Source organism: Doryrhamphus excisus, linkage group LG8 (assembly GCF_037039965.1).
Source record: "Doryrhamphus excisus strain RoL-2023G ecotype Guam linkage group LG8, RoL_Dexc_Guam_v1.1, whole genome shotgun sequence".
Taxonomy (NCBI): Eukaryota; Metazoa; Chordata; class Actinopteri; order Syngnathiformes; family Syngnathidae; genus Doryrhamphus; species Doryrhamphus excisus.
Window position 1 is genome coordinate 1,905,804 of NC_136364.1, and position 16,918 is coordinate 1,922,721.

Below are 16,918 nucleotides of genomic sequence, written 5' to 3' on the forward strand. Positions count from 1 at the left end.
TAACGACAGGTTAGTTCTTTCATTGCAAGCCCAAGCAGCGTCAGATGTCACATGTTGGACTGTACGTTGGGTGCACGGTGATGTTACTCCTTCATGGTCACCACAATTAAACAAACCATGAATCAAAAAAATGCAGCTTGTGACGAGTTGTGACCTCGGCTTTGGAGACACGGCATGAGGTCAAGCGTTTCTAATAGGAGTGATTCCATTCCTAGGAGAAAAAAGAAAAACAGTCACAGTTATGATTCCTGTTTTCTTTGTCATGCAAAAAGAATATAGATTTATTCAAGGTACCGGATGCAGTTGGTAAGACTGAAAAAAGAAATTGTTCCCAGTCTTTGATCTCAATGTGCTTTTCCATTTCTTCAGGCTGATAAAGCAGATTATCACGACTGGACGGATCTGATCTTTTGTCATCTCGAGACTTCATCCTCTTTGGTACTGACACCAATCAAGACGACAGTATCGCCTGTGAACCACTTTCATCTGCGACCAATCTTCCAGCGAAAAAATTCAGCTATCCAAATAAAAGTACACTACTTCTGTTTCCTCAGAACATGAACATCTTACAATTTATTATTTTATCTTTATTAACTGGGCTGATATTTAACAACAATGAACATCTTTACTCAGTGAGGGAGGTACAGTAGAATGAGGGAACATACCCCCGTGAATAACAAGAAAGTCATACGCTGCTGTGGGGATTTAGATGTTCAAAGAAGCAGTTTGTGCCTGTGGGCCTAAAGCAGGGCTCACTCCAGTCAGTAAACCAATCCAAGGTTTAATAACAAGCCTTTACGGGAATCTTCAACCACTTTTCTAAAGAACCGGGACAAACACAAGCTCACAGTGGTGGTGCCTAGAGAAGCATGTGGGAATCCTAGTATTTTGGTAAAAGTAAATCCTTGCTGAGTGTTTGTGTGTGCACACTGCTCAAGAAGGGATGGATATTTTACACGGCAGAGTCAATGTTATTATCTCATTTTGGTTTCTAAGGTACAGCTGCAGGTGTACCTGAAACGATTCCAATGCCAGCATGTGCTTCCTGGAGACACCGGTCAGAACCAACCATAGCGAGTAGCTGAAAAAAATGACCCATTAGATAGTAGCACGTCTTTGGTCACCAAACACCGTGCACAAGCTTGGTGCAAACTGTACTAATAATATTCATCCCAAAACACCTGAAGTATGGTAGTTGTTGCCACCATGGGGGTCCTTCACCACAAGGATGTGACAACTGATCATCAACTTCCCACAAAGCCATCCAGCCCTAAAAAGCCCATGTTCGGAACCTGGATCCAAACGGGGACAGGATGACACAATAATACAGGCTTCTCCTGAGTCATCGGAATGGCTCCACTCCCTGAACTGTGGCTTTCAGCAGGCGCTAGTTTTCCAAACATAGCTCATCTGCCCACCGCAGATTATTTTTATTTGAAGTCTTGAGAATATATTCGTTTTTAATTAATTATTAGTTTTAGTCATACCTTAGTCACCTAAATCAATCGAGTTTTGGTCCACTAAATTTACAATTTTGTTCAACTAAAATGACAGTCAATTAGAATAATGGTGGTCATTATGGAAAACTGCAATACAATATAGCAATCTACTCATTTTATGTATGCTGGCGGCCCGCCTCCAAATATCTTGTGGCACACTACTAACCAAAAATGTTACAAAATGACAATCTGTACAGTATATTTAATTATGTATTATATAATATATAATAATTATATATATATGTATATATAATATTATATATATTATATAATATCCAAATATTACATTGCTCAGCCAGTCTTTACACCACTGAAACTTGACAATTACAAAATATTTGCAGAAAATAATTAATAAATGTTCTTTTTTTTAAGTGGTATTGCATAATTCCTCACGGCACACGGTTGAAAATCCTCACTATAGACTACCTGCTGTTCATTTCCTTTCTGGAATGAGAGTTTTCATGCTGTAAATGTGGATTGAAGTCAAATGCCATTTGAGGGGAGCTTGACCTTATGAAATAAACACCTTTCATAGTTGGAAAAAGTTTGTTGGAAGTTTTAGGAAGTGTTGTACTTGAAGGGTATGTGTACTGCAAAAACACATATGTGTGTTGTTTTCTATTTTTTCGCCTACATTTTATAGAATTTGTAAGCTTTTTTGGCAATGTATAACTTAATACATTTATGTAAAAGAAGTTGCCTGAAGAAACGATTTGTCAGAACATGGGGGGGGGGGGGGTCTGCACAGGACATCATTCAAGCCAGAACCACCACTGACTATGGTTTGCAGGTATTTTAAGGATATACAGGATATGATAGATGACGCATTTCTTACCCTGCTGAAGCCTCACAGCAGTCTACTATCTGTTTAGTCATTATTATATTACAAAAATATCAAATAAAAGGGCTTTTTGTCGATGTTGCAATATATAGACAAGAACTGAGGAACAAGTGCTGTTAGGCTGTAGTAATAATCAGCATTCAGCATACACAGTAATTACTAGTAAATGTGGAATGCATGGAGTCAGTGTGGTAATGCACGTGAATGGAGGGTATCACGGTATCCTAAGACGGTTTCATCATCTTCCAGACCAGGCTGAAGTAAATGGATTATTCATCCTTAAATAGAAGTGAGTATGTACAGTAATAATCTGCTGCGGTAAATGATGATATCAACATGTATCAAGGGGATTACGCTCCATTGTCTATATTTGATATCCTTCCTCCCTCTGCGCCTGTCTTGTTATCAGCATGTCTGAAAAAAAAACACCTCATTACAATGCTGTGTGTGTGTGTTCGCTATGAATTGTAATGATGTTGATGATTAATAAGACCAGAATGAAGTCACACTAAATGATTGAGAGCCCATCTTACCACTTCCATTCAAACAGGGAACAAATTGCATTAGTGTATGTTGTATATTTCTTCATTCTATTCAAGCATTGAACAAATAGCAATACTGTATGTTGAATATTGGAGGCCAAGCGTGTTGAAGTGCTGCACTGCTGAGTGTGTGTGTGTGTGTGTAAAAAGTTGAGGCAGTGTGGGATTGTCAGGGTGGTGATGAAATGATGGTGTAAGTGATGCTAACGTAGGAGAGGAAGAGGAGGGAGTGCATGGCCGCCCGTCTTTGAAGGAGAGCGTGCACGGCTGGAGACGACTCCTGTGCTCTTGTACGTGACAAACACATGGAGGGCAATACCGCACAAAATCCTGCAATCATAGCAAGCAGCCATGCAGGAAGACATACATATACTGTACATAGTGTACACATCACAAATACTGTATATCCACCAACCGCTCATTCACTTATTTACTTCAAATGGACTCAAATGAATCTACCCGGAACAATGTCATGTCAGAAATGGTGGATATGCCACATATTTTCCTGATGTGAAAGATGGGATATTGTGCATACTAAACGTATTTGACATTTTTACGTGTGGCACAAATGTACTTTAAGTTGAACAAAGAGCATTTATTGATTGAAAGTCATTGAAAGAGTGACATTTATTGAGTGTCTTATTAGCATTCTTGCTGTGTTGACTAATACATCACATCAGGATTTCTGTAGTATTATGAAGACCTGATAGCAATATTTTCCTAGCTTCTTTTCGATGGATTCATTGAAGAAATAGCCTAAGAATAGTTGAAATGTCATATTGGAAATCATCTTCAAGCATTACAGCTGTTCCGTTGAATGTGAAATTGGATTTCATGGTGAAAAGACAAATAAAAATGAGGTTGCTATAGCTTCTTATGGGTTAAGGCTAAAAGCCAGCTAGTTTCTACAGCTTCTTTTCAATGAATTCATTGAAGAAATAGTAATAAGAGTTAAATTCTTACATATATATACACCCATTAAAGCAGTACAATTTAAATGGCTTTAAAATGTGCTTTTATGGTTTAAAAAAAGCTTGTTGACACACTGCCATTGTGGGGCCGCACCATGGTTAGCTAGCTAGTTAGTTTCCACAGCTTCTTTTCAATGGATTCATTAACGAAATACAGGAAGAAAAGCTGAATTGTCATATTTGACACCCCACTAAAGCACTACAATTGTCTCTAAGATGTGTTTTTGGAAATGAGCTAGCTTACCTGCATGTGATAGGCTACCATTATGGGGCCACATCATGGCTACTTTGGATGTGGATAAATGCTAGCTACTTTCTGCACCCTTTTTTCTATGTATTCATTGACAGAAATATATGAGTTTAATTGTAATATTTGACTTCCTGTAAATTCATTACAATTGTCAAATTGATTTCTAATGAGCTTTCACGTTAAAAAAGAGAAGAAAAATAAGCTTTCGGAAATGAGCTAGCTTACCTGTTGGGGCCACACCATGGCTTCTTATGGCTTCTTTTTCAAGGGTTAAGGATAAAAGCTAGCTACTTCCTGCAGCTTCTTTTCTATTACTTCATTGAGGAAGTACAATAAGAAGAGCTGAATTGTAATATGTCCCACCCTTGCATTAACGGCTGTAGAATTAGCGTTGAAGGTAAAAAAAAAAACAACAAAAAAACAAAAAACTGAGGAACGGTCATCCAGTTATGGTCACATGACTAAGGGACTTGATGAGTTCAAGTCAAGCACATTTGAAGACGAGTAAAGTCTTATTACGTATGGTGAAATACATACAGTTTCTTGTTGGTAAACGTCAAGCTTGAAGAAATACATCACAACTTCCTTGATGATGTAGAGAAAGTGAAATAAAGTTGTCATTGACCAGCTCAACCAAAACTGTTCAAGCATGAAGGGTATAGAAGATTTGTTGCAGGGGTATTGCACTTAAATCTGCTTTTTCTCCGAGACCTGTGAAGATTAGCAATTAATGGCAGACTAAAGAGGAGGGCGCATTATGCATAAAAAAAAGTGCAAGTCGGCAAAAAGAGCTAAGTGTAAACAATGGGGGTGGAAGAGCTCAGAGGACGTAAAAAGCATGGCGCTCAAAATGCCAAAACATGTTTTTTTTACTTGCCTATTACCATAGCAACAGGGAGAATCGCCTGCTGCAATACACACTTTCACTTGGTGCATGGGGGAGGAAACCTAACCACACCATGATAGCACCCTGATATCCACCGATGGGCTATCATCTACTCTACCTGCAACACCTCCTTCTGTCCTACACCTCCTTCTGTCCAACACCTCCTTCTGTCCTACACCTCCTTCTGTCCAACACCTCTCTCTGTCCTAAACCTCCTTCTGTCCTACACCTCCTTCCAGCAAACTCCTCCTGCTGTTCTAAACCTCCTTCCAGCCAATACCTCACTCTGTCCTAAACCTTCTTCTAGCAAACACCTCCTTCTGTCCTAAACCTCCTTCTGTTCTAAACCTCCTTCCAGTCAACACCTCCCTCTGTCCTAAACCTCCTTCTGTCCTACACCTTCTTCTAGCAGACACTTCCATCTGTCCAACACCTCCTTCTGTCCCACACCTCCTTCTATCCTAAACCTCCTTCCAGCCAACACCTCCCTCTGTCCTAAACCTCCCTCTGTCCTAAACCTCCTTCTAGCAAACACTTCCTTCTGTCCAACACCTCCTTCCGTTCTAGACCTCCTTCTATCCAACACCTCCTTCTGTCCTACACCTTCTATCCCACACCTCCTTCTGTCCACAAACTCCTTCTCTCCAACACCTCCTTCTATCCAGCACCTCCTTCTGTCCTACACCTTCTTCTAGCAAACACTTCCATCTGTCCAACACCTCCTTCTGTCCCACACCTCCCTCTGTCCTAAACCTTCTGTCCTAAACCTCCTTCTAGCAAACACTTCCTTCTGTCCAACACCTCCTTCCGTTCTAGACCTCCTTCTGTCCAACACCTCCTTCCGTTCTAGGCCTCCTTCTATCCAACACCTCCTTCTGTCCTACACCTTCTATCCTACACCTCCTTCTGTCCACAAACTCCTTCTCTCCAACACCTCCTTTTATCCAGCACCTCCTTCTGTTCTAAACCTCCTTCCAGTCAACACCTCCCTCTGTCCTAAACCTCCTTCTGTCCTACACCTTCTTCTAGCAAACACTTCCATCTGTCCAACACCTCCTTCTGTCCCACACCTCCTTCTGCCCTAAACCTCCTTCCAGCCAACACCTCCCTCTGTCCTAAACCTCCCTCTGTCCTAAACCTCCCTCTGTCCTAAACCTCCCTCTGTCCTAAACCTCCCTCTGTCCTAAACCTCCCTCTGTCCTAAACCTCATTCTAGCAAACACTTCCTTCTGTCCAACACCTCCTTCCTTTCTAGACCTCCTTCTATCCAACACCTCCTTCTGTCCTACACCTTCTATCCTACACCTCCTTCTGTCCACAAACTCCTTCTCTCCAACACCTCCTTCTATCCAGCACCTCCTTCCATCTGTCCAACACCTCCTTCTGTCCCACACCTCTTTCTATCCTAAACCTCCTTCCAGCCAACACCTCCCTCTGTCCTAAACCTCCTTCTAGCAAACACTTCCTTCTGTCCAACACCTCCTTCCGTTCTAGACCTCCTTCTGTCCAACACCTCCTTCCGTTCTAGACCTCCTTCTATCCAACACCTCCTTCTGTCCTACACCTTCTATCCTACACCTCCTTCTGTCCATAAACTCCTTCTCTCCAACACCTCCTTTGATCCAGCACCTCCTTCTGTTCTAAACCTCCTTCCAGTCAACACCTCCCTCTGTCCTAAACCTCCTTCTGTCCTACACCGTCTTCTAGCAAACACTTCCATCTGTCCAACACCTCCTTCTGTCCCACACCTCCTTCTGTCCAACACCTCTCTCTGTCCTAAACCTCCTTCTGTCCTAAACCTCCTTCCAGCAAACTCCTCCTGCTGTTCTAAACCTCCTTCCAGCCAATACCTCACTCTGTCCTAAACCTTCTTCTAGCAAACACCTCCTTCTGTCCTAAACCTCCTTCTGTTCTAAACCTCCTTCCAGTCAACACCTCCCTCTGTCCTAAACCTCCTTCTGTCCTACACCTTCTTCTAGCAGACACTTCCATCTGTCCAACACCTCCTTCTGTCCCACACCTCCTTCTATCCTAAACCTCCTTCCAGCCAACACCTCCCTCTGTCCTAAACCTCCCTCTGTCCTAAACCTCCTTCTAGCAAACACTTCCTTCTGTCCAACACCTCCTTCCGTTCTAGACCTCCTTCTATCCAACACCTCCTTCTGTCCTACACCTTCTATCCCACACCTCCTTCTGTCCACAAACTCCTTCTCTCCAACACCTCCTTCTATCCAGCACCTCCTTCCATCTGTCCAACACCTCCTTCTGTCCCACACCTCTTTCTATCCTAAACCTCCTTCCAGCCAACACCTCCCTCTGTCCTAAACCTCCTTCTAGCAAACACTTCCTTCTGTCCAACACCTCCTTCCGTTCTAGACCTCCTTCTGTCCAACACCTCCTTCCGTTCTAGACCTCCTTCTATCCAACACCTCCTTCTGTCCTACACCTTCTATCCTACACCTCCTTCTGTCCATAAACTCCTTCTCTCCAACACCTCCTTTGATCCAGCACCTCCTTCTGTTCTAAACCTCCTTCCAGTCAACACCTCCCTCTGTCCTAAACCTCCTTCTGTCCTACACCGTCTTCTAGCAAACACTTCCATCTGTCCAACACCTCCTTCTGTCCCACACCTCCTTCTGCCCTAAACCTCCTTCCAGCCAACACCTCCCTCTGTCCTAAACCTCCCTCTGTCCTAAACCTCCCTCTGTCCTAAACCTCATTCTAGCAAACACTTCCTTCTGTCCAACACCTCCTTCCTTTCTAGACCTCCTTCTATCCAACACCTCCTTATGTCCTACACCTTCTATCCTACACCTCCTTCTGTCCACAAACTCCTTCTGTCCAACACCTCCTTCTATCCAGCACCTCCTTCTGTCCTACACCTTCTATTCTACACCTCCTTCTGTCCACAAACTCCTTCTCTCCAACACCTCCTTCTATCCAGCACCTCCTTCTGTCCTACACCTTCTATCCTACACCTCCTTCTGTCCACAAAGTCCTTCTCTCCAACACCTCCTTCTATCCAGCACCTCCTTCTGTCCTACACCTTCTATCCTACACCTCCTTCTGTCCACAAACTCCTTCTCTTCAACACCTTCTTCTATCCAGCACCTCCTTCTGTCCTACACCTTCTATCCTACACCTCCTTCTGTCCACAAATTCTTTCTCGCCAACACCTCCTTCTATCCAGCACCTCCTTCTCTCCAACACCTCCTTCTCTCCCAAAGCTGTGGGCTAACCTACATAACATTTATACCTCGTAAAGTCAGACAGAAGAGTCCAAGTGGGGGTCTTGGCTAGAAGGACACTGGATACTTCCTGATGATCCACCAACGTAACAACATGAGAGAAAAGTATGTAGTGTAGTGATCAGTACTCGTAGTATACGTGACATCAGAGGTTCGTCCAATGGAAACCACATTTGACAAGGATGAAACACGCCTACTTAATATATATTAAAAATATATTTTTTTATATAAATGTAAAAAAATATTTGGAATAGAGATACGTACATGGGGACTGGCATTGTTACACTACACAGTACACAGTACAATATCATACACCTAGTATATCATCCTTACTACGTGCAGGAAATATCACAACCCAGAGTGATTATTATGGTTGATTATGGTGAGTACTTGTAGTACTTTCATGGCTGGATTTCAGCAGAAGAGCAGAGTAGTTTGAAAAATTTGCAAAATAAATCCATAACCATCAATCACTCTATGGATACATTTTACTCTCTACTCAGCTACTTGCAATATTTCTTCATCAGTGTTAGCACTTCAGATCATAATATGTAATTATACATATCATGAAACGCTTTATAAGATCGTCATTGTGCTATAAAAAAATATTCGCACTTGATCTCATGCAACAGGACTGTTATTATGCTATATTTCATTATTAGCAATTCTGAGATACAATTATTGGCAATGCTAATATACAATTAATAGCAATGTTAATATCTCATTATTAACAATGTTCACATAGGATTAATAAGCAAACTAATATAAAATTAATATCAATGCTAATACAGGATTAATAATTATTCTCACTGCTAATATGTATTTATTCTCAAGGCATGTAAGAATCATGCAGCACTCATTAAAAGGCAAAATGATGATATACAAAGATATCGACAGAATTGTAGAAAGTACAGTATATTGTAGAAATTTCATAGAAAATAATCACAATATCATATCAATATCACAATAATAATCATAACAATCATAGAAAAATAATGTTAAATGTCAAAAATGTATTTTGAAATCATACATCAAATATAAATACATAATACATGTAGAAAAGTACTGTATATTTTGGACACCATGTTGGATACATAATTATGTAGTGATAATTTAGTTGAGATATTTTTAAATGGTAAATATATAGTAGAAATTCATAGTAAAAACACAAAAAGACAGTTAATACAATACATAATATAAAGACATAAAGCATGTACAGAAAATATTGCTGAAATGGTGTTACATGTATAATAAAATATAAAATAAATATATTAAGTATGTTGATGACGTTATGATCTATAACATCAAATATAAAATAAATAAAGAATGTAGAGTATATTGTTGAAATTATGTTAAATATATCATGAAATATAAAAGAAATAAAGAATGTAGAGAGTATATTGGTAAAATACTGTTAAATATATCATAAAATACCAAATAAATAAAGAATGTAGACAGTATGTCGGTGAAATGATGTTAAATATATCAAATAAATAAAGAATGGAGTGTATAATGTTGAAATGATGCAACAGGACTGCAACCCAACTTACACCTTCGCGGTGCAATACAGTGTCCTTCCGCCGAGGCACACCGTAAACTAGTGCCCGTCTGTGACGCTTGTAAAGGATGTATCTTATCACAACTAACTTTAATAACACGCCAAGACTAGCGTCTGACTTTTCATTGAATTTAACTGCTGAACTAAAGAGTATATTTCACGTTTTTGACACTCCCGAGGCTAAAAAAAAATAACACAAACTACTTCTTGTTGAGACTTCTTGTTGTCCAGCAGCGGTGTAACGGCGAGTGGCGCGCTGGGTAAATTAAAATAAAAGTATTTAAAGTTGGAGGATAAAACGTGGAAGCGAAGAATAAAAAAGTAAAAGTAAGGCAAAGGAGACGCTCCATCTCCCTCGGCGGCGGGAAAGTACCGTCCCGCTGGTGACGTCGGCGGCGGCGGAGCGATCCGACGCGCGGTGAAGAGGCGGGGGGCGTCAGGAGTTGTAAAGATTGGAAAGTTTGTCTCCGGATCTTCTTCTTGCTGTTCAACATCTTAAAGTTTATCTTCTTGCTCCTCAACATCCTCTATTCGCCTCCCTCTGCTGCCAAAATCTCCTCACTGACGCGGTGAAAGACAGCACATGGATTTTTAAGCACTCTTCGCCCTGAAGCTTGCTGGACTACACACAAACTATGGGGTAAGTACTACTACTAGGACTACTGTACTACTGAAGTACTGCTGCTGTGTCTCCTTTCTGCCATTTCCATCAGCAAGTCATAGAGATTATTTACAGAGGCAAACATGGCTTTGATCTTCTTTTTTAACACTGTTGAATGTTGAAAAAAAACTTTAAAACAATATAATTTATCAGAACTATCTCTGTATACGTATACATATACAATACATATACAAGAGTGGGAACATCTGACATGGTGTTTATGTGTCTTGTGTATTGACGTGTTGTGATGGATATTGCATGATTTCAGGTGTTCCGGTGTTGTGGTGACACTTTGCTGGGTGCGAGGCGGCGTCAGCGGCGTAGAAGAATTTGACGGAAGCAGACGACGTAATGGCGGCATCGATCCTTTGCAGAATAATTCACCTCGTTTCCACGCTCCACGTTCTCCCTCTCCGGCAGGCTAGCCGCAGCCAATCACGGGCCGGGGCGGGGGCGGAGCCAAGCGAAAAGGCAGCGATTAATTGGTGAGTTTTTCGGAGATGCTTTTTTATTTTTGCACATCGCGAGGTGGGAGCCGCAGTGCAGCACGGGCTAATGTCGTAGCATCGTGAGTACAGCTAAGTGGATTTTATCCAATGCAGACCATGCTGTTCAATCATTTTCAGATGATCGGTTAGTTGTTGGATTTGCGTATTTTCTTTCATGTTTTTTTTTCCTTTTTTGCTGTTTTAACAATTTGACTTTCTTGACAGGAAATGAATTTGATTTTTCTCCTTTTTTGTCCGTAGGTGATGGTCACTCTGATTGGATGACGGAAAAAGTTGATTTGTCCTCATTTGTGTCAACCAGCGAGTCGTCTCCCAGCTCATCCCTTCCGCCTTCCCCCTTAGAACAAGATGTCAAGGTGCCCTCGGACCTGGAGGTCATGACCTCTCTCTTGCAGGAGGAGCTGGCTCAGCTGGAGGACTACTTCCGCTCCGAGTCTTCCGATACGGCAAGCAAGCTGGAGAAGTCGTCAAAATGTGACAAAGCCATGGGCTCCCCGTCGTATTACCAGTTACCCTACGGCTCGTACGGGAGCAGCCAATCAGAAAGCAGCCCCGTGGTTGTTACCTTGGCAACAGGGGACCTGGACCTGGCCGGCTTCTGCGGCGGCCCCATGGGTCGATCCAAATTGGCGCGGCCGGCTCCGTACAACTACCACCACCGCTACCACCACAACGGCGGGCGAAGAATCCTCAGCGAGGCGGTGAAAGTCGGGGAGGAAGTGGGACTGGACGTGTGGGGCTCCAGGGGAAGTTACTCAGGGAGCGCCGAGTTCTCCGTCAACCACTACTCGGCGCTGAAGACTGTGAGCAAGAACAGCCTGGGCGGCGTAAAGAAGGTGAGAGAATGTGCTTTATCCTTGAAGGAAGAGGAGAGTTATTGTTTTTCCGAAGGAATGTTTTGCAGCGAAGAGATTGCGCGAAGTTTTTGCCTGGGCGGCTCGTACGACGGCCACCACAAGCGAGAGGGACAGCTGATGCATAATGTGAAGGTCAACGTAAGTTATGACAGCACGGGGCTGGAGCTCCTGCACTGTAGCAAAGAGGGAGGAGTGCCTGGAAGTATCCCCCAAGAGACAATGATGGCCGCCGACGGCTACTTCCATCAGTCCATGGCCGGCGCAGAACCCTACCATAGCTTTATCGGCGAACTGGACCCGCCGGCGCAAGCTGTGGAGCCACAACACGGCCACTACCTCTATCCTGAATGCCTTGCGGACCAAAGCTACGAGTGTCTGTCCAGAGGGGAGGGCGAGGCCACGCTGCTGGGCGCTGCCGTCCACCGCCCCGCCCAGAGGCTAAAGGACGAGTCCTGCTCCGTCAAGTCGGCGCTGGCGGTCGGCGCCGCTTGTCTGGATGTGAGCACCGGGGAGAGGAAGCAGAAGAAGAGGGACCAGAACAAAACCGCTGCTCACAGGTAAAACAACTTTCTCCATCACTTGGGAGTCTAGGCAGCACCACCTACGCCTCTCGTATCACTGTGATATCGCATGTCGGTAGGATACACAAGTATAGTATCACTGTGATATCGCATGTCGGTAGGATACACATGTCTAATATCACTGATATCACATATCAGTAACATCCATTGTTTTTCTGTACCGCTTATCGTCACGAGGGCCGCGGGCAAACCGAAGCCTATCCCAGCTGTCGTCAGGCGACATAAAATTACAATATCACTGTGATATGTCAGTATAATGTCAATCATTAATAGGATGTACAAGTATAATATCACATCAGTACAAGAATATCACTATGATTTCAATCATGTGTAGGATATACAAGTATAATATCAGTATAAAAGTATGATATATCATATGAAGCATATGTATCAAGATTTACACATACACAAGTATATCAGTGTGGTATCAAATATCTGTAGGATATACACATACAATTATATCCGTAGGATGTCAAATATCAGTAGGGGATACACATATGCAAGTATGATATCAGTATTATATCACATGTGAGTAGCATATACAAGTATACAAAAATTATATTGGTATGATATCAATCATCAGTAGGATAACACATATAAGTAGCATATACAAGTATAATATCAGTATGATATCACATATCCGTAGCTTTTCAAGTATAATAACAGTATGATATCACATATCAGTAGCATACGCAAGTATACAAGGAGGATATCGGTTTGATGTCAAATATGAGTAGGCTATACATGTGTACAAGTATGATATCAAATATCAGGATATACACGTACTGTGATTGGCTGGCCACCAGTCCAGGGTGTACCCCGCCTCTTGTCCAAAGACAGCTGGGATAGGCTCCAGCATGCCCGCGACCCTCGTGAGGATAAGCGGTATAGCAAATGGATGGATGGATGGAAGGATATACACGTACACGAGTATATCAGTATGGTATCAAATATCAGTCGGATATACACATACAATTGTGATATCACTAGGATGTCAAATATCAGTTGGAGATACACATATACAAGTATGATATCAGAATGATGTTCATGTATACAAGTATGATATCAGTAGGATAAACACATATTCAAGTATGATATCAGCATGATAATCAGTAGAATATACAGTTTTTCATAAGATATTCAAGTGTGATATCAGTAGGGGTATGAGGGTATGATATCAGTAGGGGCACGAGGGTGTGATATCAGTAAGGGTCTGAGGGTGTGATATCAGTCGCATATCAAGTATGATATCAATAGGGGCATGAGGGCGTGATATCAGTAAGGGTATGAGGGTGTGATATCAGTGGGGTAGAGTATAGAGGGGAAGGAGCCACCTGCTGATATATGAGTATTCAAGTACGATATCAGTACGGGTATGATATCCAAGTACGATATCGGTGCAGGTATGAAATCTAAGTATGATATCAGCAGAGGCGTGATATCAGCAGGATACAAGCATGACAAGAGCTGAACTTTGCCGTGCAGGTACAGGCTGAGGAAGAGGGCGGAGCTGGACTCGCTGGAGGAGGAGCTTCACGGGCTGGAAGGACAGAACCGGGAGCTGCGTGACAAGGCGGAGTCGGTTGAGAGAGAGATTCAGTACGTGAAAGATTTGCTCATCGAGGTCTACAAGGCTCGCAGCCAGCGTCTCAAGCAAGACGGCGGTGCCTGAAGCACGGGCGCCGACCCGGCCGGCACCAGGACACGGTCGATGTCTGGCCAGAGTCGCCCGGCCGTTGCATGATGCTCGTACTTTTCCAAAAGATATAGAATATTGTTCCCGGAAGGACAAGACGAACTCTACCAAGCCTTAGGGAGAGGAGATACTCGTCCGTGACCACTGTGACTTTCTTCCATTTCACGATGTTCATCTAGCAGCAAGGCGTGGGCGCATACTCTATGAATCCACCGTATACTGAAATATTGCATGTTTGATTTGTCCAAAGCATGCGTGTTTGATTCCGTTACCTGCATGGCTCCATCACCGCCCACCTCTCTCTTCCATTCTCACCTTTTGCTTTCAGGACACCCGATATCGTCCTCTTCTCTCCTCCCTGCGGCTGTACTTTGCGAATAAACAATCATGCTAATCAATGTGATGTTTGTGAGATCCAGGTCCTCCAAAGAACCAGCGTCAGGTCAGGAAAGGATGAATCAGGTGAATTTACAGCCAAATAAAAGCGTCACATTTCATTCATCTCTGTTGTGCTTCTTCTGAGCCGTGGTTCCTATTTTCAGAAACATGTTTCCTTTCTTACGCTTTATGATTTACCACATTGGTGATGCGAAATAAACACTTGCTCTCCCGCTGTGTCTTTCTGTGGTCACTAGTCACAATATCTTCACGCGGCTCGCTTTTGACACCAGCGGCTCAGAGGCAAGGCTGCGTGTGTGTGTGTGTGTGTGTGTGTGAGTGTGTTCATGCCTGTGTGTGTGTGAGTGAGTCTCTGTGTCTCCAAGCAGTTGAAGGCCTTTCAAGTGCATGAGGCAATATGACACAATACTTGCATGCAAGTCAGCATCGGAATAAAAAAAAAAAACAGTCAAACATATTCAATCACTCCTCTCTTGTTTGTTTCAATGAGACATACATATACACACTATATACACTCATTCTACATGGACTACTTCATTATATATGTATTATATATCCAGGAAATACATTGTAATTCACATAATGATAGCGTATACATGTAGTATACGGACACTACTACAATCCAGTATACAAATATAATGCCTTTCATAGACACTGTGTGATGCAGTATCTTCCTTATATTTGATGTTTTTTTCAATAAACAGCTGTACTGCATCTTATCAAGCCTCATACTTACGACACATGTCACACTTGATATCATACCTGTACGGCCTACCACTTGATATCACACTGATATCATACATGTATAGCCTACCCGTGTCACACTTGGGTATAACACTGATATCATACCTGTATGGCCTATCCATGTCCCACTTGGATATCACACTGATATCATGAAAGGTTTGCATGGTTGAAATGAGGGAGCTAACCAGAGTTCTTGAATGAAATGTCAGATCATCTCCATGTTTTCTTTTTTCGTTTTTTTTTTATGAACATGAACATGTTTATTAGTCTCTTTAAATTGGACTGCAAATGATTATTATTTCTGAAATCTTATGAAAACAATGAGACATAGAGACATATCCTGTTGTGTACGTGCTGGAGAGTGTCTTATGATGCAGAATAGACAAAGTCTAACTTCAAGAGACGGCCATGAATATCTCCTAAAGTAAATTGACTACGGTAAACAAGTAAGGTGAATGGAGTATCACTTAACAATGGGTCTGCTCAACTTCCTGGCTGAAGCCAGCATTAAGGTTAAGGTAAAGTACACAACATTATGTTTACGTTAGCCGAGTTAGCCGCCGTATTCAGTATAAAATATCATGGCTGCTTCGATGTTGGCATGAGATGGACGGCGTTGATTGTTTTGCTAACCTGATTGGTTGGAAGAAGTTCGGCGCCGCATGTCAAAAACGGGACACTCTCCTTCAACACCGTGAATCTGGAGATGTTTAATAGTGTGAGCGGCTCCTTTGGACCATCCTCCTTTCCTGAACAATTTAAGCCAAACTGGCGAGCGTCGTCTCACTGTCCACGGGTTGCCACAGACGAACACTCGCTTCCTGCCGTTTCTTCTTCGTTGGTATTGTGCCGCCATTTTGGCGGTCTGTGGGCTGGTTATGCACAGTAACGATTTAAAACATTCATGACATCGAGAGAATCCGAATGTCACAACTGGTTCCGGCAGTATCCTACCGATATCATGCTTGTATTCATCTACTGATATCATACTGATACTATACTTGTATAGCATATTGATATCATACATGTATACCATCTACTTATATATCTACTATATATCATTTTGGTATATCCTACTGATATCATACATGTATGCAATCTACGGATATCATATTTGTATATCCTGATATTATATTGGAACTTTATGCTTCTCAAGAAAGATATCATACCAGTAACTTTTGTATTACTACCTTTTAACCTGTACATGTCGCATGCTTCTATAGTTTAGTGTATACCTGCAAGTAAGAAGGATGGAAGAAATAAGGATGTGACCAAGTGTACCTGTTGATGAGTCCTAATGAAATATCATGACATCACTACAACCACATGACTACTACCAGGAGAACCAGAGTATAGAGGGGGAGGAGACACCTGCTGTGGCCCAGCAAGGTGCACTGTAACCGGGCACACGCTCTGAGAACCCGGTGTGACGCATGGAGGTCTCTGGCAAACCTTTTGTACTTTTCGAATGCCGCGGCATGTTTGTCCCCTACATATTATTGTATGTGTACGCAATATGGAAATGGGTGGCTGGAGTATATACTGTATGTAAGTATGTGAGACATGGCCACAGAATGAGCAGGAAATGAAAACGAAGGCGATGTGCTTTGCAGAGCGGTGTTGTTGTATTGTACCACAATGCCCCGCAGCCGTCTCAGGCTGTTTACAGCCACATG

General features: G+C 42.5%; 1 protein-coding gene and 1 long non-coding RNA gene across 5 annotated transcripts; one reads left to right on the forward strand and one right to left on the reverse strand.

Moving 5' to 3' along the window:
- On the reverse strand, positions 1–16,143 carry LOC131134957 (uncharacterized). Its single transcript, XR_009131502.2, has 2 exons — positions 15,876–16,143; positions 1–211 (listed from the first exon to the last, which is right to left on the reverse strand). It is a non-coding gene; the product is annotated as an uncharacterized LOC131134957 (long non-coding RNA).
- On the forward strand, positions 10,208–14,493 carry atf5b (activating transcription factor 5b). 4 transcript variants are annotated; one of them, XM_058080701.2, is made up of 4 exons: positions 10,208–10,435; positions 10,725–10,937; positions 11,203–12,379; positions 13,889–14,493. In XM_058080701.2, exons 2-4 carry the CDS (start codon positions 10,808–10,810, stop codon positions 14,073–14,075), a joined length of 1,494 nt encoding a protein of 497 aa, XP_057936684.2. In that variant the 5' UTR covers positions 10,208–10,435; positions 10,725–10,807; the 3' UTR covers positions 14,076–14,493. The 4 variants fall into 4 exon arrangements, with proteins under 4 accessions (XP_057936684.2, XP_057936683.2, XP_078648734.1 ...); XM_058080700.2 differs by lacking the exon at positions 10,208–10,435 and having other exon boundaries at positions 10,796–10,941; positions 11,206–12,379; XM_078792608.1 differs by lacking the exons at positions 10,208–10,435; positions 10,725–10,937 and adding an exon at positions 10,961–11,024 and having other exon boundaries at positions 11,206–12,379.
- Positions 16,144–16,918: the final 775 nt, after the last annotated feature.

What these genes read in the sequence shown, in the direction of transcription:
- atf5b (XM_058080701.2), top strand. Translation starts at nt 10,808, where the DNA reads ATGGCGGCATCGATCCTTTGCAGAATAATTCACCTCGTTTCCACGCTC. An exon ending in AAGCGAAAAGGCAGCGATTA is followed by an intron (nt 10,938 to 11,202) that starts ATTGGTGAGTTT and finishes CTTTTTTGTCCG; the next exon opens with TAGGTGATGGTCACTCTGAT. An exon ending in AACAAAACCGCTGCTCACAG is followed by an intron (nt 12,380 to 13,888) that starts GTAAAACAACTT and finishes TTTGCCGTGCAG; the next exon opens with GTACAGGCTGAGGAAGAGGG.